Source organism: Xenopus laevis, chromosome 9_10S (assembly GCF_017654675.1).
Source record: "Xenopus laevis strain J_2021 chromosome 9_10S, Xenopus_laevis_v10.1, whole genome shotgun sequence".
NCBI lineage: Eukaryota > Metazoa > Chordata > Amphibia > Anura > Pipidae > Xenopus > Xenopus laevis.
In genome coordinates this window covers 93378382-93405340 of record NC_054388.1, presented here as the reverse complement: position 1 = coordinate 93405340, position 26959 = coordinate 93378382, and the positions used below count along the sequence as shown (strand labels likewise).

General features: G+C 38.8%; 1 protein-coding gene across 1 annotated transcript; it reads right to left on the bottom strand.

The window, feature by feature from the left end:
- Positions 1 to 345: 345 nt before the first annotated feature.
- LOC121399051 lies at positions 346 to 26837 on the bottom strand. The gene is made up of 9 exons (XM_041578857.1): positions 26614 to 26837; positions 23751 to 23880; positions 20857 to 21029; positions 16803 to 16954; positions 15604 to 15766; positions 10297 to 10396; positions 8077 to 8170; positions 4177 to 4253; positions 346 to 2487 (listed from the first exon to the last, which is right to left on the bottom strand). The coding sequence occupies exons 1-9, from the start codon at positions 26681 to 26683 to the stop codon at positions 846 to 848; spliced, it is 2601 nt and encodes an 866-aa protein (XP_041434791.1). The 5' UTR covers positions 26684 to 26837; the 3' UTR covers positions 346 to 845.
- Between the last annotated feature and the right edge of the window lie 122 nt (positions 26838 to 26959).

The window sequence follows — 26959 nt, the reverse complement described above, 5'->3', positions numbered from 1 at the left end:
TATTCGAAGTAAAAATTGTTCTACTATTCGACCATTCGATAGTCTAAGTACTGTCTCTTTAAAAAAACTTCGACCCCCTAGTTCGCCATCTACAAGCTACCAAAGTCAATGTTAGCCTATGGGGAAGGTCCATACTTTTTTTGATCGAAGGATATTCTTTCGATCGTTGGATTTAAATCCTTCGATTCGAAGGATTTAATCGTTCGATCGAAGGAATAATCCTTCGATCGTATTATCTGCGCTAAATCCTTCGACTTCAATATTCGAAGTCGAAGGATTTTAGTTCCTAGTCGAATATCGAGGGTTAATTAACCCTCGATATTGGACCCATAGTGAATTGGCCCCTTAATCTCTAAATAGAACAATATCCCAATTAGTGATGGGCGAATTTGTCCCAGCAAAAAATTCGCGAACGGCGAAACCCATCACTTATCCCAATTAAAATATACAAAATATACAAAAATATACAAAAACTGATACTAAACCTACTATAGATCTTAAAATCTCAGCCATCACAACATCACCCAGCAGGCCATCACACAACCTCCTTGCCCCCAATGTGAAGAACCAACTACACTGCTTCATGTCTAAAGGGGGTGGTCTCTCTCTCTCAGGCATCTACATATTAACTTGTGTAAACTTTGTGAACACTGTGAAATGGCTCGCGTTGGTCTGCATGTTTGACCGCAGCCTCCATCATACAATTTCTAAGTAGGATATGAACCTAAATTTTGTTAAAGTGATCCAGTGTCTTTCATTGAATGCAAAGAAATACAAGAAAAAGTGTTCCCTTTGCAATCAGTTTATGTTTAGTCATTGAAACAGATGTGGTTGGTTTTTAATGATTAAACGCTAGGTAAATATGAGATATTTTCAAATTCCAGCGTTTGCCTTTCAGATGGATAATCCAAAAAATGGTGATTCTGAACGGAGGCAAATCCGTTCTCGGTATTTGATTTAAAATGATCAAGTTTAAATGAAAACGTATTCACAATATTATCATCGTTCTTGCCAACTGAGGATTTTAAGTCCATGGCTTTTTTGAAATTCCTGGAATGGTTGGATATGTCAAATGTCAAAGCATATATGGACCCACCATTATTCTCATGTTCTACCTGATGAACATTTGCTGCTGTGCCTTCACTGTGGGAGTGATCGGAAGAAACTGGAGACATAGACTGTTGCTTCATTGATACTGTAACATGTTTACAGTAATTATCCAAGCAGCTCTCATTGAAATGGCTATTTCGAGAATCAGAACAATCGCACCCAAGAACTTCTACCAAGTTTTTATTTCTTATACTACCATCATTCACTGGCGCTTGGAGGGCATAACTGTACATTCTTTTCACTTCTGTATCTCCATTACAAGAGTCACCAAACACAAGAATGGGTGAATCACAGATGCGGTTGCCATTTTCCAAGTCTGGCTCATATTTTGCCTCCTGCAGGGCGCTATCAAAAGATTTATATTCAGTAATGGGGATTTTGGTATTTCCAAGAGTACAATGAGTCAGTGTTTCTTCTTGATGAACTGCATCTACAAAGCTCTGGTATCCACAGATTTCAATCATAGTAGGGGCATGTGTTTCTGCTGCATCATTTTGTGCTTCCTTGAAAGTGGTTTCGGTTGGGTTGCAAACTGTCAACTTGACTGAATTGTTTATTACATTTTGCTGGAAACAAAGTTCATCGGGTCTGTTATGGGAGAAAGACAGAAAAAGATTTGCCATGTGATTAAATTTGCCACTAGGGCATGTCTTATGGGACTTTTCCAAAATCATGGACAGACAGTTTTCTTCATCCGTTAAACTATTCAAGATTATATTTTTGTTTTGTAACATTACAGCTGTCTTGGCAAGGAGGCTGTAGTCCAATTTATTACATACGTCATCATCATCATCATCAAAGCCATCATCTAAATTGTTCTTAACAAATCCTCCTGCTGGTCGGTAAGGAAGCGACTCCAGTGGAAAACTTTGGTCATGGTTATTACAACAACATTTTGACAGGTCTGTTACTAAAGAACTATCTTGCTTGCAGTTGTAATAAGAGCACACAGAGTTGGTTGCAATCTGTGACACATATGGTACTTGTTTCGCACAGATTTCCTTGAAAAGGGAAAAATCTTTTTCATTCTGAAATGCATTTTCTTTGTCGGCAACATGTCTTACTATGTCATTTGTTACTTGTGCCTCATGTTCAACAGGGTTTTCATTTAAAATATCAAGAAACATTTTATTGATTGAGTTGTCAAACTCTAAAGGTAGATCTCCCAAGTCTTCTAATGCATCAACTTCTTTTTTATCCTTGCTTGGATTGCTTGGATCATCCTTAAGTGGGCAGATATCCACCATGTATTCAACTTCTGTAAACTCAGGGATAAGAAGTGAATTTATCGGGTCTTCTCTTTCAAAAATGTTACGATCGCCATTGAAAGAATAGTCTTCAGGCTCGCCAAAGATCAACTTGTTAAACCAGTTAACTCTGGGGGAAAGAAAAAGCGAATTAGACCTATTATACTGTTATAAAAATGGCATAATTAAAGGATTACTAAAATATACTGTATAATACCCTTTTTCAAAAGAGAAGCTTATACTGAGAAACTTTTCTTTGTTGCATGTCTTACTTGTATTCATTTTGTTAAATTGTATTAAATGTATTTAGTCTGAGATTGTCAACATTACATTACTATAGGATATACACAAGATTTTCAAGTCTAATAGACATATGTAATATGGTGCATTGAGGGAATAAATACATATCTCTGTAATAATAAAACAGTACCTTGTACTTGATCCAAACTAAGAAATAATGTATCCTTATCGGAAGCAAAAGCAGCCTATTTAATGCATGATTTTTTTTTTTGAAGGTTGAAGGTTTTTTTTGGTCGAATAGGTCCATTTATGATCGAATAGGTCCGTATTCGACTGAATTCGAATCATACGAATGGAAGGAATAGCACATTCGATCGAATTGGATTCAAGGTTTTTCCCAAAGGTTTTTTCAAAGTCCACTAATTGAATCCAAATAGGGTCTAGGAGGTCCCCCATAGGCTAAAACAGCAATTCGGCAGGTTTTAGGTGGCAAATGGTCGAAGTCGAATTTTTAAAGAGACAGTACATAATATATTTCAATATTCGAATTTTCTAATTTTTTTCAAATTCGACTCAAATTTGGACTATTCCCTAGTTGAAGTACACACAAAATAGCTCAAAATTCGACCTTTGATAAATCTGCCCCTTAAGGTATAAAGATCCAAATCATGGAAAGATCCATTATCCAGAAAACTCTAAGTCCCGTATGTTCTGGATAACAGGTCCCATACCTGTACTTGGATTTTTTACATCTATAGTATGCTGCATACATGGGGGCAAATTCACTATGCGCCGAAGCGCCTAACGCTAGTGTCAATTCGCTAGCATTGGGCATTTTCGTTACTTTGCAAATTCACTAACGGATGCTGGCGTAACTTTGCTAGTGTAACTTCGTACCCTTACGACTGGCGAATTTGCACAAGGGACGTAACTACGCAAATTCACTAACGTGCGCATTGTTCTGAACGCTACCTTTTACACTAGACTTCCTTCTCCACCTCAGACCAGGCGAAGCGCAATAGAGTAGATAGGGATTTCTTCAAAAAAAGTTAAAAAAATTTCTTAGTTCCTAAAAACGCTGGTGTTTTTTCTATATTATGGGTGATAGACTGAAAAAGATCGAAAAAATTTTGGGGCTCCCCTCCTTCCCCCCTACATTTCCTAACTCATGGCAACTTAACTATACAGTGGGCACATTTGTAGGGCAAAATAAAAATTTTATTTGATGTTTTGAAGGTTTCCCAGGCATTTGTAGTGATTCTACGTATTCCTCCATTGAAATTTGAATTTGGAGCCGTATGCAAATTAACCATCGCTAGCGTAACTTCACTTCGCGAATCAATGGTAGCGCAACTTCGCAACCTTACGCTACCCGTGAGCGCAACTTCGGATTTTAGTGAATTTGCGGAGCGCTAGCGAAACTACGCCTGGCACAACTACAAATCTTAGTGAATGTCCCACATGGTGTCTCTCTTCTTCTGGCTGTGAGAAAACCTGTTATAGAGAGTTCCAATTATTGCTCTCAATGGGAATATAAAACAGTAAAATAGCATACTGTAAGTAGAATGATGATACTTACAGAGTTATATTTGGACTTGGTTTATTAGAAATTAATGACAAGATGTTATTATTCAAGGCTGGCTCTGACACTGGTTCCTGCAACAAAAAAAAAGAGAATTTACCCAATTGGTATAAATGGATTTGCAAGCACACTGTTTATTTTAACATTGTATTAAAACATCTTCTTTGATAATGTCTACAACTATTTGTTTGGGTTTTATATCTTTGTTTTGTGTTTGGGGACATTATAAAACATAGAAACTGAGGGGCATTGGCTCTTTGAAGTATGCTCCAGATTCTGTGGTGATGGTACCCTAACAAATTGTGGTAAACTACACCTAGGGGCAGATTTATTAAGGTTCAAATGGTAAATTCAAATTTAGATTTTTTTTTTGTGTCAAAACTCACAAATTCGAATTTAAAAGCACCAACTCAAGTGTAAATTGAAATGTGAGATTTATCACACCTTGACCATGGAAACAGTTCTAATTTGAATGTTCACAACCTAAAAACAGCCAAATTCAGTTACAAGTCAATGGCAGAGGTCAGTTAACCTATTTGAAGATGTTAATAGCCTTCCTGACATTCAAGGGGTTTTTTTTTGGAGGAAAATTTGATTCGAGTTTCATTTGTATTCGATTAGAATACGAATCAAATTTTCAGGTCGTTCCTACTCGAGTGGTTTTTTAGACAGCCTAAATATTTTTTTAAATAACCTCCCATTCAAGTTGTGAGAACATTCGAATTTATTAGAGTTAAAAAAAATTCACATCAATTTGAAAATCAACCTTTGATAAATCAGCTCCTTATTGTGCCCTTTTTATGTGGTCACTTTGTGTTTGTCTCTTCCGTTTACGATTCTCACAATGATTCTCTGGGCCAACCTCTCCACCCACCAAAACTGGCTTAAAGGGATAGAATCCTTAGTATGTGCAGGGTGGTGGCTCCTATAATGTCATAGTAGATTCCTGTCTGTGGGTTTTGAAATATAACTCAGTAGCAAACCCACCTCCTTGTCTAATCACCTTCACATCCAAATATTGGATGGACGTACTCTCCATAGGCAAGGTATATGAAATATTTGGATGCCCTTCATTAATTTTCTGATGGAACCGCATAAGGGAATTAATGTCACCCCTCCATATCACAAACACATCATCGACCGCCACCACACTAGTTCTTTGTTCTGCCCCATGGCCTCCATGTTGGACAGGATCCTTGTGCCAGTTTTCCTGGATGGAGAGGTTGGTAAGTCAGCCAGAAAGACTTGAGCAATTATGGAAGGATATGATACATTTTTTAGCATGTGGGTATCCCAGATATGTTCCAGATAGAGCTAAATCACGGGCGAGGAAAACCAAACCTAGGCGTAAGAAAATGTAGGGATCAATGTATACCTTTTGTTACCCAATATAGTGACAGGTGTGATACTGTTGCTACAGTCCTTCGTAAACATTGGAGAAGCCTTAAATCCTCTTACCTCGATATCCAGGAATTTGGTCTACCCCATTGATATCTTATCAAAAAGGTAGAACATTGGGCAGTCAATTGGTCCATTCTGTTACTACAGAAACCCCAGTGTTGACACAAACATACATTGGTAAAAGATCTCAGGGTATGTTTCTTGCTTGTCATGCACCCAATGTTGGTGTGTACATAAGAGGGTGACATTTGAACATCCTACTACTGGAAGTAAATATCCACTTAAGGGATACTATTCTTGTCTGTCAAAATTTGCAGTTTATGTATTACTATGTCCCTGTGGTCTCCTTTATGTTGGGGAGACCACGTTACAGATAAAGACTTGGATATATCGGCATAGATCCACAATTAGAAAAGACAATGTAAAATTACCAGTTTCAAGACATTTTGTTGAAATGGGCCATTTTGACATGGATCTCAAATATATGGTCTTAGAATGTGTGCCCACGCCTAGGTGTGGAGGTGATATGGAACTATTACTGAGAAAACGAGGTGTGGTGGATACATCAGTTAAACACATTGGCTCAATGGCCTCAATAAAGATAACAATTTATGTGTTTTTATGATGAGATATTTTTAGTTTCACTGTTTTCTGTTTTTGTTTTCTCTCTTTTAGCTGAATTGGATGTTCTGCGGATTAATGTTGAATGGGGATAAGAGATTCGGATCTATGGACATTGTTGAGTAACTAAGAGGATAACTGGTGAGGATAACTATTGGCGATGTCATGTCCTGTATGCAATTCCCTGTGCTACTATGTAGAAGCCCATCTGTGTTAATGTGTGTAATTGCTACTTGTGCCCTTGGCTTGAGAAAGGGGTCTGAGAACCCCGAAATGTCGCCCTATGGGCTGTGGTATGATTTATTCTAATACATTACAACTTTTTGCATTTATAATCTTGAGTGCTGTGTCAGTTATAGCGTAAAACAACTTGGAGATGTATTTGTATGGCACCAACACCAAAATACAAGCATGGCAGTACCGTTGATTCTACAGTAGGTGGCAATAAAACAATTAATGAAGAATAATAATTATAGCGCAACAGCATCCATTAAAATTTATTGCAGCTTGTGCTGCTTTGGAAGAACCTATAATGAATGTCTAAAATAATAAGTTAGTGTTGGGAACAAACAAAGGATTCTGTGGCTGCTTTTCAGTGGTCAGGACAATAATTTATTTGCAACTTTTTACCCAAATAGAGCATATACAGATCTTGAAAGCTAAAAAAAAGGACCAAACAAACTGGTGGTACCGTAACGTTTCAGCTACTATACATTAGGGTAATTCTCTCATCATGGTTATACGCTATGTAATATTTGGTGGTATGTGTGCAGATGTTACTATGTATTTTGTTGAATATAATGTACATTATGATGTACATTATGGGGCAAATTCACTATGCGCCAAAGCGTCTAATGCTAGCGTCAATTCGCTAGCGTTGGCCATTTTCGTTACTTCACAAATTCACTAACGGACGCTGGTGTAACTTCGCTAGTGTTACTTCGCTAGTGTAACTTCGCACCCTTACACCTGGTGAATTTGCGCAATGGACGTAACTACGCAAATTCACTAACGCGCGCATTGTTCTGAACGCTACCTTTTACGCTAGACTTCCTTCGCCAGACCAGGCGAAGCGCAATAGAGTAGATAGGGATTTCTTCAAAAAAAGTAAAAAAATTTTTCTAAGTCCCAAAAAACGCTGGCGTTTTTTCTATATTATAGGTGATAGACTGAAAAAGATCGAAAAATTTTTTGGGGATCCCCTCCTTCCCCCTTACATTTCCTAACTCATGGCAACTTAACTACACAGTGGGCACATGTGTAGGGCAAAATAAAAATTTTATTTGATGTTTTGAAGGTTTCCCAGCCATTTGTAGTGCTGCTACATATTCCTCCATTGAAATTTGAATTAACCATCGTTAGCGTAATTTCGCTTCGCTTAGCGAATCAACGCTAGCGCAACTTCGCAACCTTGCGCTACCCCTGAGCGTAACTTTGGATTATAGTGAATTTGCGGAGCGCTGGCGAAACTACGCCTGGCGAAACTACGCCTGGCGAAGTGTGGCGAAGTGCGGCGAAGTGCGGTGAAGTTACGCCTGGCGCAACTACGAATCTTAATGAATTTGCCCCTATGTCTAAGCTTTGGATAATGTACTTTTAATTGTAGTACCACCAGTTTGTTTGGTCCTTTTTTTAGTGTGCAGGGTCCGTATATGCTTTATTATTGTGACTTTAATCCTGTATTAGGAGGTTTATTTCATTTTAGCACCTAATTAATTATTGGTAAATATATGCTGGCTTTTCTTAGCCCTGAGTCCCTTCTATTAACTTTTTGCTAAAAGCCAGATAGAGAGCCACCCACATAGCTCCTAGAAAATGGCTCAGCATAGAAGTCAAAATATGAATCTATAAAGATGTATATGTATCTACTCTTACCTGTGAATAATAGCCAATATCTGGCATGAATAGTTTGCTCTGGGCCAGATGACTTTTTGATGGATCTGGAATATCCTGCCACTTCTTCCTACAACTATGAAAGAAATGTGATATTTTATGGAACTTTAGCATGAAAAGAAATTTGGAATTAAACAGATAATACAACATAAAGCAAAAGCTCATACATCATACATTTTTGGCAGAGGAATATTAAAATAATAAAACAGGCAAGTAAAGTGAAGTCTTCTGCAAACATAATGGCCATCTGCAGCTCCTGTCTGTTGCTATAGGCTCTGGAAGATTGGAGGGAGTTTTTTCTGGTGGGTGTAACAGGTGAAATATAATGTACATTTGTCTTGTGGTGGTAAAACTGGTGAATTTGCTTCAGAAACTCAACTATAGTTTATATAAAGAAGCTGCTGTGTAGCCATGGGGGCAGCCATTCAAAGCTGAAAAAGGAGAAAAGACACAGGATACACAGCAGATAACAGATAAGCTCTGTAGTATACAATGGGATTCTTCAGAACTTATCTATCTACTGTGCTTAAATTGCTGCCTCAATGGCTACACAGCAGCTTGCTTATGTATTTCTGAAGCAAACACACCAGTGGTACCAGTGCAGGATAACAGTTTATTATATTGGTAGTAGAGGGTGGATGATCAGAAATTTTCGCGGAAACCGGGCTTGGATAAAATAGCGTAAAGCTGGTTCCCCTGCCTGCTCATACTATTGTATTTTAAACATGGATCAATAAAGATTTACCTATTTTATCCAAGCCTGGTTTCCCCCGAAAAATTCTGATCCGGTGATGTCATCCCTACTATCAAGTTTGGTTTGAAGTATATTATATTGGCAATCCTTTAAAAGACTTTCAGTTTTTGATGCTACTGTTCCTTTAAAGGAGAAGGAAAGACGTTTACCACTTGTAGGTGCCAAATGTTAGGCACCCCAGTACCTAACATCAGTGTCGGACTGGCCCACCAGGATACAGGAAAACTCCTGGTGGGCCAAGGTGTCAGTGGGCCCTCCTGCTTCTAAACATTTGGCTTATTTCATGGCCATTCCCTATTTTTATGAGAATAAAGAGGCTAAATAGATGGAATAATAGGTTATAGTATGTAAAGAAAAGAGACTAGAGGTTGAGTAAGGAAAGGAAGAAAATAATACTTATAGTAGTCCCCTAGTCTAAAGGTTTTTGGGTGGGCCCCTGGTTTAAGGGTTTTTGGTGGGCCCCTGGTGTCCCAGTCTGACACTGCCTAACATTTGGAATGTATTTACTTACCTGAAACTCTGGGCTGGTGCTCCTATCAGCAGAAAACTGATTAGTGCCTTGTGGGACCCCTATACATTCTGGGCCCTCCTACAGCCACAGGGTCTCACTTGGGGTGCCTAACATTTGGCACCCCCAATTGGTAAATTACTTTCCTTCTCCTTTAAATGCACTAGCAAGGGTCATTACGTATTAATGTAGGGTCAAGAATGGTACAGGAAGAAAGCAGGGATGTAACTACAGAGGAAGCAGACCCTGTGGCTGTAGGAGGGCCCAGGAGGTATAGGGGTCCCACGGGGCACTAATCCATATACGATTTCTATAAATATTTGTAAAACAGGTAAACCTATAGACATTTTGGGGGCCTGAAAAATAATTTGCTGTGGGGCCCAGTAATATCTAGTTATGCCACTGAAAGAAACGTTGGCATGCAACACTTAGAAAATGAGTTTGTATGACTGACGGCTGAGAAGGGAGGGTAGAGGACAGAGGTGTCACTGCAGATTTGGACGATGACTGATGGTAAAAGCAACCGATGCGCCATTCCAAAAGCATAGGACATCGCATGAAGGACAGGTATTTCGCTGCAGGATGTCCTAAAATGCGTTCCGTACAAGTATATGTGTCTATTATAGAGAAACTGCAGGAACATATCTAGGGTGTCCAGTCAGAAAAGGAATGATCTCTGCACAGCAAGGAAGACCTCATAATTAAATATCTGTTTAAAGCATAATAACTAAAAGATGAACCTATCTTGCTATTTAAAAATTACAAATGTTTCAATTACAGATCCATTCTGCGTGTTTTCTGCAATGTAATTCAGGCAAAAAAAAAAGGTAATTTAGTCCAAAAGAAATCATCAGAGAGTATCATGGCTCACAATAAGATCTTAAGAAAAGCCAAGGAATTAATTGCCAGTGATTTCAAACGAATATCAGTTCATACTTACATAATGACGAGGAAATAGCATAATAAAATGAATAAGATAGCTAGTACTCCGGAAATTGGGATGGCAACCATCATAATTTCAGTGTCTGTTAAACAGTAATCTGTATAAAGACAATGTTACAGATGTTACAGACTGTATATTTCATGTTTCATGTGATATTGTCACTATGAAGGTACAGTAACAAAGAGCAAGGGGGCTTTGCCACTTTGGGTTGGGGGAATAAAGACTGTTTGGTCAGTAGATGAAACAGTATGAAATACAAGTTTGTTATAGGACTATAGGAATGGAGATGTTTTACACAACTGCAACAAGTACTGCTTGGCTTTTTTGGTCAGTACCATCTGTTGTACATTTGCCTTTTTCTTTAATTTTCAGAGAGAAACACTGGAACAGTCTGAGTAAATTGTTTCTTAAAGGGCATGTAAAGTCTAAAATAGAATAAGGCTAGAAATGCTGTATTTTGTATACTAAATATAAACATGAACTTACTGCACCACAAGCCTAATCAAACAAATAATTTATGCTTTCAAAGTTGGCAACAGGGGATCACCATCTTGTCACTTTGTCAAACATCTTTGCAAGACAAAGACTGTGCACATGCTCAGTGTGGTCTGGGCTGCTTAGGGATCATCATAAACAAAGCTGCTTGAGTTCTGCATGGCTGGGAAGTAAGGTGGGGGCTCCCCCTGCTGCTCATAAGTATGACTGTTTCCCTGCTTAGCAGTTAGGGACCGTCTGACAATTCCTATCCACAGCAGTAAATGAAGGGAGAATTTCACTGCACACAGTCAGGTTTCTTATAAAAACGGTACACATTTTTTAATTAAAGTATATCGGAGATAGGTTTCTTTTTCATTAAAGAAAGTAAAAATGGGATTTTATTTTTTTTGCCTTTACATGCCCTTTAATCTGGGGATGTTACACAGAAATTAACATGCAACATGCAATGTAATTTTTCATTTAAGGGACACAAATACACGTTCATAATTCATCCTCCCTCTATTTATCCGGGAAAAAACAGCAGAAACAAAAGCAATAGTTTTACAAATGATCCATACCCCAAGGCAGATACAACTAATTCTGTATTAAGTTGGGGGTGACAAACATTTGCAAACCATTGGATGATGATGTTGCCAGACCAGGATAATTTTAAGAGTAATTGGCAATTACATTTGAACATTCATCTACAAGTTAGAAAACAAAAACAAAGATCTGATTGGTTGCTATGGGCATGTTTGTCTCCAGTGTTTTTAAATATGCCCCTAAGACTGTTTACTGGTAGGGTTTTTCATAGCACAGGTTGGTGTTATAAAGAGGGGGTAAAACACACAGACACCATCTGTATTTACAATATAGCATATGCACATTTTTTTCCTAACTTGTAGCAACAGGATAGGATAGATATACAAGTATGGGATATGTTATCCGGAAACCCATTGTTCAGAAAGCTCTGAATAATGGAAAGGCTTTCTCCCATGGAATTTATTTTATCCAAATAATCCAAATTTTAAAAAATGATTTCCTTTTTCTCTGTAATAATAAAACAGTAGCTTGTACTTGATCACAACTAAAATATAGTTGATCCTTATTTGAAGCATAACCCACCTATTGGCTTTATGTAATGTTTAAATGATTTTCTAGTAGACTTAAAGGGATACACAACAGAACATTGGGACAGTAACCAGATAGCAGCTCCCTGACACAAGATAACAGCTGCCTGGTAGATCTAAGAACAACACTCAATTGTAAAATCCGGCTCCCACTGTGACACATTCAGTTACATTGAGTAGGAGAAACAACAGCCTGCCAGAAAGCAGTTCCATAGTGCAGTGCTGGCTCTTTCTGAAAGCACATGACCAGGAAAAATGTCCAGAGATGGCTGCCTACACACCAATATTACAACTAAAAAAAATGCACTTGCTAGTTCAGGAATGAAATTTTATATTATAGAGTGAATTATTTGCAGTGTAAAAAGTGTAATTTAGAAATAAAAACGACAGCATAAAAATTATGACAGAATGCCTTTAAGGTATGTACAGTAGATCTAAATTATGGAAAGATCCATTATCTGGAAACCTCCAGGTCCTGAGCATTCTGGATAACAGGTCCCATACCTGTATCAGGATTTACAAAGATAAGCACTATTTTGTACATGTGTAACTAATAAACAATTTATTTAATCAGGCTACTACCAGTTAGAAAATAAAAACAAAGACCTGATTGGTTGCTATGGGCAGTTACATGGCTCCAGTAAATCAATCCTACGGTTTGAATACTGTAGATCAGGTGTGGGGGAACACATACCAAAAGTAAGGCTGTAAATGCTTGTAAAAGGCATAGTTGATTAATTATAACATGCAAGAAGGCCAATGAATTTGAAGGATGTATTGGAACTTAAGTTAAGGCAAATCAAAACTTTGAGGCAATATTCCCTCTTAGCTGTGTGCTTAAATGCATGCCCTCAAATACATTATTTAGTATCTCTTTAGAGCCAACCACTTTCCTGCACTTACAGTTTTATAATAGTGTACACAAAAGAGACATTTTTGCACAGAGTCGAAGAGAAAACCATGACTGGCCTGCACTAATACCGGAGCAATCTTGGTGAGCCCAGGCTCTTTTTGACCCGTTTCCAAGTCTGGCTAGTGTTTTCATTAATTCCTTCTAATATATTCCTGGTCTTTTTTTTAAAAAAGTGATTTTTCCCAGGTAGTTCTAATCACACTTGGGGGGTGGAGATTCAAACTTAGTTTCTTCAAAAAGATAAGTTACATGGTGAAATGGGCTCATAAAAGAATAACAGTTGGGAAAAACAGTATAAGAGTTCATTCAAATGAAAAGATGTTCTGCTGTTTGTTGAGAGAAGTAAAGTTTATCCTTTTCCCTAAGCTTGTGTCTTGGTGTGTTGTCCACTGCACTGCTTTGCTTTCTCACTCAGCTTGTACACAGGCAAATGGAGCTCATTGCAACAAAGAGAACAAAGAGCTGCCCACACACAGCAATAGTCCCAGATCTGTCTTTGTACTTCCTCATCTCTGCCGCCCCTTCTCTATCTTCTCATTCATCAAGTTGTGCAAATACTATTGGTGTGGCTGTTCTGCGGAACCCTAATTGCATAACTTTGTGGGAGATGCCTCATGGTCTGCGTATATAAAACAGTTCCCATATCGCCTAGCAAATTGGCTTCCTCTAATTTAGCAGATAAATAGTTATGAAAAATAGTGCAGTGTCTATTTGTTATATAAAGCAATAACCTTTGATCAAGGAACCTGAAATACCACTGTTTTCAGCAAAAAAAAAAAAATGTCTTTAGACCTGCTAGCTGTTGGTTGGCCATTGACATCAGGCTGTTTGGGGAGGATTAACAGGGGGCCTGTTTAGTTCAACTGAGGTTGGTTAGTGGTTTAAAACAATCTTTATTTTTAAAGTTTAATGTTTTGGTGTTACATTTTTGCATTAGTGTTACACAATGTAGGGGATCAGATAAGCCCTGTTTTTCTATCTGTGAAATCATCCAGCCCGTTTACAGGCTGGAGAGCCATCTGACTTTGGAGCCAAATGCACATGGTTACAGACAGAGCTGATAAAGGGAGCCCCTGCTGCTGCAGCCAGAGAGAAACAGCAGGGAGAGTGGATCATGTAATGTGGCAGAGTGGCAGTACTAAGTGAAACTGTATGTTGTGCTCAGCTGGACAGATCTGAAGGAAAGCCTAGAAGGAAAGGTTGCCCTGCATTATGTTCAGCAGTTTGATACCAGTTGCAACCCTTGTGTGTCCCCAGTGTGAGGACAGGTAATTCTGGTGAGCCTGCCACGTGGGAGCTATAGCCTATATACTAAAGGAGAGGTACATTGAGGCAGATAGCGCTACCTGGTGAATAAGAGATCTAGGAAAAGGGAGATTTCATGTGAACTAAACTGTGTTGTCCACTCGGACTGGAGAGAGACTATGCTAGTTATTAGACAGAACCACATTTCCCCAGTGTAGGAATATTATCGCATTGCACTCTTTAACTTATTCTTTCTTTTATTCTTTATATAAAGTTTTTCTTGGTTTACTGCATTTTCCTAGTTGAATTCCCCTGAGTTGTGATCCTCACTGTCCACTAGGTGGAGTCACTGCACTGTAAATCCCAGTTCCCAGCATCTTTCATACGCAAAGAAAACTCAGGGCCCTGGATTGCAAAGGGTTGATTGCTGTTTAAGAGCGTATGATCCGATTCTACAAAATGTGTGGTAAGGAAAGGGTTACAACCATTTGCTGGGTTTTTAGTTTCCCTGTAAGCAGAGTTGGTAAAGGTGTTCTTACATGGACACCATTAACATCCCGGAAGTATCCATCATAGCTAACAATTCCACTATCACCCTATCTCCCCAGGCCCGGTACCTTGGGGTTATCCTAGATTCTGCCCTGTCCTTCACTCCTCATATCCAGTCACTTTTTAAATCATGACGCTTCCACCTAAAGAACATATCTAAAATACGATCATTTATCACCCAAGATGCTACCAAAATTCTTATTCACTCTCTCGTCATATCACTTCTAGGCTACTGTAACTCTCTTTTAATTGGCCTTCCCCTCCAGAGATTGTCACCTTTCCAGTTCATAATGAACACTGCCGTGAGGCTCATATACCTCAGCAACCGCTCCTCCTCTGCCACGCCATTCTGCCAATCCCTACACTGGCTTCCGCTACCTTTCAGAATAAAATTCAAGTTAATGACCCTGACATTCAAAGCACTTCATAACTCTGCCCCACCCTACATCTCTGATCTCATCTCTATATACTCACCCAACCGCTTACTACACTCCTCTACTGACCTGCTACTCAACTCTTCTCTAATTACCTCCTCACATGCTCGCATTCAAAACTTTGCAAGGGCTGCACGCCTCCTCCGGAATTCTCTCCCACGGTCTGTCAGACTTTCTCCCAACCTTTCTGCTTTCAAAAGATCTCTTAAAATGCACTTCTTTAGAGAAGCCTACCCTCACTCTGCTTAACTACCAAATGCAATACCACATACAGTACCACATCGCTCACCCACTCAATTCTGATCTTGCCCATTCCCACACCTTGTGTCTTATTCCCTTCCCTTTAGATTGTAGACTTCTTTTCACAGGGCCTCCTCACCTTTTGTACCGGTATTGGTTGTGATGTATGTAACTCCATATGTTCTATGTATGTAATTAATGTAATTTAGTTGTATAAACACATTTACTTTACAGCGCTGCAAAATATGCTGGTGCTTTATAAATAAATGTTAATAATAATAATAATAATAATTAAACTCCATCTGCAGATGCTTACCATTATGCCATTCAGCACCCGGGGCCCAGTCACTCCATGTTCCAGTTAAAAAGTTAGTTCCTGGTTTTGACCTGACTTTAATCCTGTAATCATATCCACGCTTCAGCTTGCTCTTGCATATTTCATAGGAAAGTTCTCCTTGTTTGAGGTCAAAGTTTTTCAGCTAAAGAAATAAAAATAGACTCTTTGTGGAAAATCTTTAAAGGAGAACAAAACCCCCCACCATGATGTTAAGTCCCCACTGGCCCCCCTCCGTTGGCCTCCTTCCCTGCCTCTCCCCTGCACAGTCTTACCCCAGAATTCTGTCCCCTCTTGAAATAGTGACTGCATAGTGAGCGCAGCGGAGCTCATGGGTGCCATCTTTTTCTCTTTGGTAATCTTTGTGTCTTTCTCCCCTTCACCAATTTCCATCTCTTTCGACGCATGTGCAGTTGGCGCAAACCAAAAGATTGCTCCAACTGCGAAAGCACCATTACGCCGCTCACTTCATGAAGATTATGGAAGACAAGAAGGTGGCGCCCGTGAGCTCCGCTGTGCTCACTCTACATGTGGGGTCACTATTTCAAGAGGGGACAGAATTCTGGGGTAAGACTGCGCAGGTGGAAGGCAGGGAGGGGGGCCAATGGAGGGGAGCCAGTGGAGACTTAACTTAGTTCTCTTTTAAAGATGTTTTAATGAGGGTTAATAATATAAGCAACTACCCTGGGCCCTACACTTAGTGGGGCCCAGAAAAGCAACAACTAAAGGCAATAAGATTTAGGATATTAGTTATATTAGTTATAATATGTATTATCTTATAATATATATTTTACAACCTGCAGACTATGTGGAAGTACAGCTTCAGCCAGGGCCAAGGGGCGGCAAAAAGTGGCGGCAAAAAGTAGCCAAAGCTGCTTTTTAAGCGCTGATTGGGAGAGGGGGGGGGTGGCATCTGGGCTGGTGCCTCAGGCAGCAGCAGCCCCAAAATCACCCCTGGCTTCAGCTGTTGAGGTGCTGGGAGCTGGGGTCAACAAGATCTGTAGTGCAGGTCTACTTTCTTATAAATACCCCAATTTTACCCCAATTACTTGACCAACAATCCAGTCACAATAATCACAATTTAATAAGGTAAAAGTGTGTTGTTTATGACTTGCGTCATAAAACCTAATGGAAACACAAAACCATGCTTCACCATAAATACAGAGTTGTAGCAGCGTTACCTCATTTGGGTCTTGCTTGTTGGTAAGTTGAATCTGAAAAATCAGGTGATTATGAAGAGGATTACTTTTTAAATAGCCAGTGTCCCAGTGTACCTTTACGTTCTCTTGATTATCATGCTCCAGTGTTAAATTGGTTGGGCTTCTTGGCTTAACTGAGAAAAAACCCACAAACATATATATATATATATATATATATATATATATATATATATATATATATATATATATATATATATATATATATATATATAGATATATATATATATATATCTATATATATATATACACCTCTTGTGAGATATATAGGAAATTAAAAATCAAACAAATTATAGAGTTAAATGAAAAAAAATAATATTTATAAGTTCTAGGCCTTACCAATTGGTGCTTAATGTTTTTTTAAACTCCTGTCCAAGGGAGACTTGTAGTTAACACCAGCCTTAAAGAGGACCTATCACCCAAAAAAATTATTCAAAATCCTATTTTATCACATTAGTCAAGCAAAATGAACTTTAATTACACTATATAAATTATTTGAATCTTGCTTCCTTCAGTCTGGGATTTCAAAATTATAGCAAGCAGGCAGGAGCCATTTTGTGGACACTGTTATTAAGACAAGCCTTGTATCATCTCAGAATCTTGTTTGTGCACCAGAATGGGGGACCTGATGTCCATCCCCATGCCCTGGTTACACAATTAAATGGTAAAGAGAATGGGGGAATGTGGGGAGAGCAGTGACATCTAGGAAGTGCTGAATGGAAAGTGAAAGTAATTGTCTGCCCCACCTCTATGCCCATGGCATAGAGGAGTGGCAGACAATCTTTGATTGACAGCTAAGATTTTTAAATGATCTTACAACAGCTATGAATGCTTTAATAAAAAATAGAAATTGGATTTCATGTTTAGTTTGAAAAGGACTTTTATTATACCGATTTTTGTGTCTGGGTGACAAGTCCACTTTAAGCTGGTAACAATAATACAGAGATCATGCAGTGTAATATATGCAGTGACAATCCTAAAAATGTATAATGAGAGGTACGGTAACAGTACTGGTGGGCCTAGGATGGCAACATTTTATGGATGGATTACCATGTGTGGGGCATATCTGTAGCTTTAGACTATGTACCCCAACCTAGGGACATATGCCAAATATATCTGGCCCTGTGTAGCTATATTTGAAGTTTCTTTAATTTAATTGTTGGTCAGAGGAAATTAAAGGGGAAGCACTGCAGCCAAGGATTATATACTTAGATCTTTGGGGGGGGGGGCTGGTTTAGGAGCTGATTTTAGGTTACAGCAGAAAGTTACTTTGCTATATATGTCCAGCATTATTGGGGCCAGTGGTATAACTAGAGTGCGCTGGGCCCCCCTGCAAAATAATCTTCAGAGAGGCCCAGCGCACTCTGATCTGCCATACTCCCGCCCACTTCCTGCCCCTGCCCTCTATCCACCCATGCACCACCTACACCCACCCACTTCCAACCCCACCCAATTCTCTGCTTTGTGCCGACTTGCGCTTTGATACCCCGCTGCAGGTAACAGAGCTGGTGGGGAAGGGGGGGGGGTTCTTGTTTGCTATAGAGGAAGAAGACCCCACAGTATGGACCCCCCCTGTTCCCTGGGCCCCTCTAAAGTTACGCCACTGATTGGGGCCTCTTTAACTGTGGGTAAATATAAAAGGAAATATTATATTGTTTTACAATTATTAAATATTTTAAGCATTTACGTCAGGGATGTCCAACCTGAAGCCCCCCAGTTCTTGCATGAACCTCATCCTCTTAGCAACCCGCTGACAGCCGTGGGCAGGGCAACTATCTGGGGTTATAGGTAGTACAAATGCAAAGGTCCAGAATAAATGTTTGCTACTGTTGAGTATGTCAGAAGCAGGGGTGCCAAACATTTCCTTGTGAACCTGAGGGATAAAAAATGGATTGTTCATGTTGTCGCTGGATGGGGGGGGATTCTGAGGGCTCTCGTTCAACAGCTGAAGGTCGGACATCCCTGCTCTATGCCATTTTTATGCACTTTACCAGAGGGATTTCTCAGTTAGGCAAGCCTGTGGCACTGAAAGTTTTTGCTATACACACTGAACTATCAACTGGTTGCCATATTTATCAGGTTGCCACAGGATTGTTTGTGTGCTTGTTGATCACATATATTTCTTGTATTTTCTTTGTAAATTTGCTTTTACCTTTACATTGTGGGAAGGGCTTTGCAAGGGTATATACCAGCATGTACATGATGCAGCACTACTAAAATTGCACATCTAAATAATGTGCTTTAGAAACAAACCGGACCCTCTAAAGCGTACCATCCTCAAATTAGGAGAAGTTTAGGAATGTCTCCCTTCTAAAAATTGTGTAGGACACACTGTATCTCTCTAAAATGATGCTACCAGCACTTCTGCCTTAGGGTTCTGAGTTCGATTTTGCGCTCGATCAGCAAGGAGTTTGTTTGTTTTCACTCTGTCACTCCGAAAATTACATGGGGGTTAATTGTCTGTTTAAATTGACCCTAGTGATATGTGATAAGGGACCTTTAACTGTAGGAGCCAGTGGGGCAGGGGCTGATGTGAATGAACAATCTGTGCAAAATGCGATATCAATAACAGATAATATTGCACTAGACATGAGGTGCAAAGCAGAGCTGTTGGAGAATTACAGTGTCAAGTATTATGTGTTGTATTAGCAAAGATGACAGCGATACTAAGGGGCAGATTTATCAAGGGTCGAATTTCGAAGTACCAAAAACTTCGAAATTCAACCAGCAAATTGAAAAACTTTGAATTCCGAATTCTACGTTTTTTCACCGAATTCAGCAATCCTACGATCGAATAAAAATGATTTTAACATACGTTCCAAGGATTTTTATTCGATGTGTAAAGACTTAGAAAAAGTTTGTAGAAGGTCCCCATAGGCTAACATAGCAATTTGGCAGGTTTAATTTGGCGAAGTATTGACATTTTTTTTTTTAAAAAAGAGACAGTACTTCGATTATCGAATGGTCGAATATTCGAACGATTTTTACTTCGAATCGAAGTCGAAGTAAATTCAAAGTCGTAGTATCCTATTCGATGGTCGAAGTATCCAAAAAATGACTTTGAAATTCGAACTTTTTGTACTTCGAAAATGCACTCGAACCTTAGTAAATCTGCCCCTAAAGGTGGCCATGGACGTGCAGATAATATCATATGAAAATGAATTTTCGTACAATATTTGGTGCGTGTATGGTGTGAAACGAAGCGACCGATATTGGCAGAAGACTTGGATATCGGTTGACTCATCGATCGAGCTGGCTGGAAAATTTTGATTGGACGCCTTTGAAGGCACCCGAACATCGCCAATTGTTAGTGCTGAATTGTCCGATACAGGTAGAATTCTATTGTTTCTACCTGTATTGGTATATATAGAATGATCAATGCTTAACATAAGACTGCTATCTAGGAAATAGGATTTTTAGAAGGAAGGTTGGATTGACTAACAATGCATGCAAATATGCTATCTGGGAACCAACCAGGAACAAAACCCTTGACAATCAATTTTATAGCATTTTTCAAACCTGCCCAATTAATAGTCAACCACTATCCACAAGTACAACAATGTCCAATCCAATTGTTCCCTGGACGCACATATCCCAAAAATCATATGAAACCCTGTACCTAACAATAGTAACCAGCTTAAATTAAGTAGACATCGATATTGTAAAAAAAAAAGAGCTGTTCTGCTTTTCCTTTCATTATTATAGATTAACTATTTGTTTTTTGAAAGGTTTTGGAATAAGTAGTGCTGGGCGAATTTCGTCTGTTTCGCTTCTCCGAAAAATTCTCTAATTTGCTGCGAAATTCGGGAAACGGCGAAAGATTCACGAAACGGCGCCGGCATCTCGTTTTTGATGCCGGCATCTGTTTTTTACACCGTCGGCCGTTTTTTTTACGCGGCAAATTTATTCGCTGGCGGCGAATCGCGGGAATTTGCCGAATAAATTCGCCCATCACTAGGAATAAATTGTACATATGTAAGCACCCACTATCAACAATTTGGCGACAGATGAGGATTACCTTTTTGATATGGTCTTATATCTTTGATTTGAAGCACTTCTCCATTAGCCTTCACCTCAATGTTGTAGAAGGTAGATACTACAAAGAAATCAACAGGAATGTAGCAGATACATTTATTGGGGTATATGAAACCATTTGCTCCTCGCATGTTTTCTGGGATGCAGTCATCCACTCTAAAATCAGAACAGCCAGTTGGAAGTCATTGCTGTAATAGTGTGCATTAAAATATACAATATATATATAAATATATACTAAATATATATGTGTGTGTAATAATAATACAGAGGGACCTTGATACTCATCTTCGGCATAACTAGACAATATATATATACTAGTATACTAGAAGTAGAAATGTCTATTCTTAGAAAAAGGAAGGGGCAGTGGTGAGAAAGTTTTAAAAGACAGTAACTAAGGCAAAATACAAAAAAAAAAGAGAAGTAGATTTATTTCAATAGATATTGCTTTTTGACACTTTCTGTAGATTATTTTACAAAAAATGGAAGAACACACACACACACGGAGAATCATGTACCAGCCTATTTGTAATAAATAGGGATAACTATGATCGTATAAAAGTGTACAATATTGTACTTGGGGTCTCAGGTTCTAATTTGTATAAAAATGATTTAGAATTAATTTTCAGTAGCGCTGTAAACAAAAGACAGGCAGCTAGAAGAGGTATGTATCTAGTGCTTCCCTACTATCCCTGCCTCTTTTGCCTACCCCTTGTTCCAACCCTGGTGATCCAGCCCTTCAAAGCTGTGCCCAGAGACGTCACATCTTCCATCCTGTTAGGCCATCTTTTAGGAGTCAGTGACACTGCACATGCTCAGTGAGCTCTGGGCAGCTGTTGAGAAATTAATCTTAGGGTTTATTGGAAGTCATTGAGCAGTAAATGGGTTTTGTTACAGAAGCTGATGCTACAGGGCTGACTATTAAATTCTGATAATGAATATACAGGTATGAGACCTGTTATCCAGAATGCTCGGAACCTGGGTCTTTCCGGATAACAGATCTTTCTGTAATTTGGATCTTTTTACTTAAGTCTAATTAGGTAAGAAGTCTGGTAGGGCTGGTTGTGCTTTCCATAAGGATTAATTGTCTCTTAGTTGGGATCAAGTACAAGGTAGTGTTTTGTTATTACAGAGAAAAACAGAAATCAGTTTAAAAAATTTGGATTATTTGGATAAAATAGAGTCTATGGGAGGGGGCCATTCCGTAATTCAGAACTTTCTGGATAACGGGTTTTCCAGATAATGGATCCCATACCTGTACTGGCATTTTAGCTGCCATTTAATGTGGATCAGAATTAATTACTTGTTAGCCTTGCATTGTGACTTTTTAATTCTTTATTATAGTTTTATTAAGCTCAGTAACTGGCAGTAGCTCAGAGCACCTGCTGGGAATCCGCAGCAAAGAAGATGGGGAGCTAATGGGGGAATCTTCAGAGGCACAGATCTTCCCTACTAAAGGGATGTGGTGGCCTCATGCTTGGAAAGAAGCCCAAAACATAATGGGGTATATTTATCAAAGAGTGAAGTTAGAGATCGCCATAGTGAAATTCCGCCACTCTCCATTCATTTTATGGGGTTTTGAAAGGCGTATTTATCAAAGGATGAACTTTCACTTTCACCCATTGATAAATACTCTTTTAAAAATCCCATGGAAATGAAAGGAGAGTGGCGTAATTTCACTCTAGAGAACTTACTAAACTCTAGAGAACTTGATAAATACAGTATACCCCTATGTGTAGCATCGCTAGCCTAATTATTTGTTAAACGTTAGTTCTCCTTAAACGATGAGCGTTGCAGTTTATAACATCTGGGAGCAAATTTACTTATGGTCGAATATCGAGGGTTAATTAACCCTCGATATTCGACGGTCAAAGTTAAATCTTTCGACTTCGAATATCGAATTTAGCGATATTTTATCAAAAATCATTCGATCAAACGATTAAGTCCTTCGAATCGTTTGAGTCGAAGGATTTTAATCCATCGATCGAACGATTTTTGTTCGACCAAAAAATCTAGCAAAGCCTATGGGGACCTTCCCCATAGGCTAACATTGACTTCGGTAGCTTTTAGGTGGCGAACTAGGGGGGTCGAAGTTTTTTTTTAAAGAGACAGTACTTCGACTATCGAATGGTCGAATAGTCGAACGATTTTTAGTTCAATTCGAAGTCATAGTCGAAGGTCGAAGTAGCCCATTCGATGTTCGAAGTAGCCAAAAAAACATTCGAAATTCAACGTTTTTTTCCCTCTATTCCTTCACTCGAGCTAAGTAAATGAGCCCCCTGGAGTCTAAACACCCTGATGGGCTATGTGAAAACCCAGCACTTTAACAGAAACATAATTCTTTATTTCACATACTGTTACAATGTGGTGAAATACCTGCACATCATAGCACAGTGTTTGGATCATGCATATAGACAGGACTGCCATCAGAAATCATAGAGCCCCATACAAAAAATTTACTGGGCCCCCTGGGCTGCGCACACCGCAAGCCCCACCTACAGGCCCGCCCTCCCCACCACACAGTAAAAAAAACAAAAAAAATATTGGTGGCTAGGGTTCCCACATGTTAATAAAAAATAAAAAGATATTGGTGGTCAGGGCCCCCCATAAAAAAAAATATGTGACCCCACATGAGAAAAAAAATTGGTGACCAAAATTGGTGGCCAGGGCCCCCCCACATTGTAAGAAATTGTTGGCCAGGGCCCCTTAAATGTCCATGCCTTCCCGAAGTCAGAAGCTCTCAGAAAGATGGGGGGCCCAGCTAATCAAGTGTAGTGTGGCGTTGCCCGGGCCCCCCTTACCCTCGGGCCTCCTACAACTCTCCCCCCGTCCCCCCCTGATGGCTGCCCTGCATACAGATATTAAGTGGAGGAAGCTTACTTTGATTCCTCATCAGTGAATGTCAGTCGAAACTGATCAGCGCATCTCCCGCTAAAGTGAATAATCTCCCAGAAGCAAAACATCTCGTTTACATAGTCGTTGAGGCAATCCAAGTTTTCAATCTGAAATACTGCAGGAGCAAAACAGTCAAAACACGGACACTACATAAAAGAGGTTATTTTTGTATGCAGTTTCATTGAAATAACGGATAGATGGATATTCTCTATATTCTGAACTTTAGTAATTTAGGAGATTTATGGGAAGTGCAATTTTGTACTTTGATTTCATCCATTGGATTCATGATGCAGCCTAGTTACCATCAAATACAAGGTACTGTTTTATTATTACAGAGAAAAAGGAAAGAATGTTTTTCTTAATCAGCCCTGTGGGAGATGTGCTACAGAGGGGCAGGATTGTCAGGGGAGTTAGTGGTATGTGTGGAAGGGGGCCTTTTGGTTATTCTGAACTTTTCGGATATTGTGTGTCCAGATAATAAAATCTTTACCTGTACAGGTATGAGACATGTTATCCAGAATGCTGGGGTTTTCCAGATAATGGATCTTTCCATAATTTGGATCTTCATACCTTATGGGGCAGATTTATCAAGGGTCGAATTTCGAAGGGTTAAAAAATCCTCGAATTCGACCCTCCCCTCAAAGTAAAATCCTTCGAATTCGAAGGATTTTAGCGCAAAAGGTTCAATCTAATGATCGAATAAAAATCGTTCGATCGAACAAAAAACGCTCGATCGAACAATAAAATCATTCGAATCGAACGATTCGAACGATTTTAAACGATCGATCTAATGATTTTTATTAGATCAAAAAAAACGTAGAAAAGTGCTCTGGAAGGTCCCCATAGGCTAACATTGCACTTCGGTAGCTTTAATGTGGCGAAGTATGAAGTCGAACTTTTTTTTAATGAGACAGTACTTCGATTATCGAATCATTCGATTCGATCGAATTTGACCAATTCGATGGTCGAAGTACCCAAAAAAATGCTTCGAAATTCGAATATTTTTGCATTCGAAGTATTCACTCAAGCTTAGTAAATCTGCCCCTAAGTCTACTAGAAAATCATGTAAACATCTAGGGGCCGATTCACTAAGCTCGAGTGAAGGATTCGAATGAAAAAAATTCGAATTTCGAAGTATTTTTTGGGTACTTCGACCATCGAATTGGTTAAATTCGTTCGAATTCGAACGAAATCGAACGAATCGAACGAAAAATCGTTCGACTATTCGACCATTCGATAGTCGAAGTACTTTCCCTTTAAAAAAAACTTCGATCCCCTACTTCGGCAGATAAAACCTACCGAAGTCAATGTTAGCCTATGGGGAAGGTCCCCATAGGCTTGCTAAACTTTTTTTGATCGAAGGATTTTCCTTCGATCGTTGGATTAAAATCCTTCGAATCGTTCCATTTGAAGGATTTAATAGTTCGATCGAACGAAAAATCGTTCGATCGATCGAACGAACGTTTAGCGCTAAATCCTTCGACTTCGATATTCGAAGTCGAAGGATTTCAATTCGAGGGTCGAATTTCGAAGTATTTTTAACTTCGAAATTCGACCCTTAATGAATCTGCCCCCTAAATATACCGAACAGGTTGGTTTTCCTTTCAATAAGGATTCATTATATCTTAGTTTGGATCAAGTACAAGTTACTGTTTTATTATTACAGAGAAATTTGGATTATATGGTTAAAATGGAGTCTATATGGGAGACGGCCTTTCCGCAATCTGGAGCTTTCTGGATAACAGATTTACAGGTAACGGCTCCCATGCCTGTATCATTTTTTTTTATTATAGGGAAGAAGCAAATCATTCAGAAATAGTTATTGCTCAACTAGGAAACTAGGGGAAATTACATTGCCACATTTTAAAGTTTTCTATGAAAATAGTTTCCATTCCCTTATAGTAGAGGTCTAAAGAGTTTATGAGGCAAGTGAAGACTTGTTTCGATCTTCTGGGGAAAGGCAGTAAATAAACATTCACCCTCAAACATCTCCCTAATTGAAAGTGAGAGAGAGAGTGAAAGTGTGTGTGTGTTTGAAGATCAAAAACAATGCAATATGCAATACATGTATGGGACCTGTTATTCAGAATGCTCGGGACCTGGGTTTTTCTATAATTTGGATCTCCATATTTTAAGCATACTAAAAAATGATTTAAGCATTGATTAAACCCAATAGGATTTTTTTTTTTTACCTCCGATAATTATTAATTTTGTCTTTTAGGAAATCATTTAAAAAAAATCAACTAATTAATTAAAATGGAGACTATGGGCGATGGCCTGCTTGTAATTCAGAGCTTTCTAGATAACAGGTTTCCAGATAATAGATCCCATACAAGGCAAATATTGTGGCAAGATATAATAATAGATAAGGCTAGCACTATATATGATCCCCATAGCCATAATCCAGTAGGGGACAGCTTTACTAACACTGATTTTTGAGTGTGAATAAAAATATTGTTTTTCTTTTTATTTTCTAAAAAAGTTTAAATTAGGACCAAATATAAATCTTTACTTTTGCAAGAATTTTTTTTTTTTCAACCCTGCCAAGCACATACATTTTTTTCACATAGTAAAAAAATGTTTAAAACCATAGAAAATTGTTGGGGAAATGAGTTAGTGGGCAAGGAAACATAGCTTTTTACCAGTTAGGCACAACCCAGTGAATAAAATTGCTTTGTTTTGTTTTTGCTTAATTTAGTAAAATAAAATCCTATATACGCACCACAACACCGTTTTACCTTGTTCCACCTTGTGGTGTGTGTGCGTCCCCTGCATTGCAAACTCAAAAGAATTAATATGACAACTATGCACATATCCCCCATGATCTAGAATAAAATACTCTACTTACCCGCAGAGACCACCCAAGGTAAGAAAAGAAGCAGCAGAAGACTCATCTCTGTCCTCAGAATCAGCACCATTATGAAGTCTGTCTTCTTAATCTGCTGAAGGTAAACGTATCATAAACCGGCATATCTTTTTATAATTAATAAATATTCCCTGAGTGATTTCAGCGGTAGAATCACGCAAAAAGGAAAATACAGGGAGTATCTCTGCTCAATGGCAGAAAAAAACTTTAAATTATAGCTATATTAGGGACAACTTTGTTTATGCTCCACCAACAGCTGAGAGCTTTCATGCTGATGGGGAAGTTCATAAGCTAAGGGCTTCACAAGAAATATATTTGTCCATGTCAG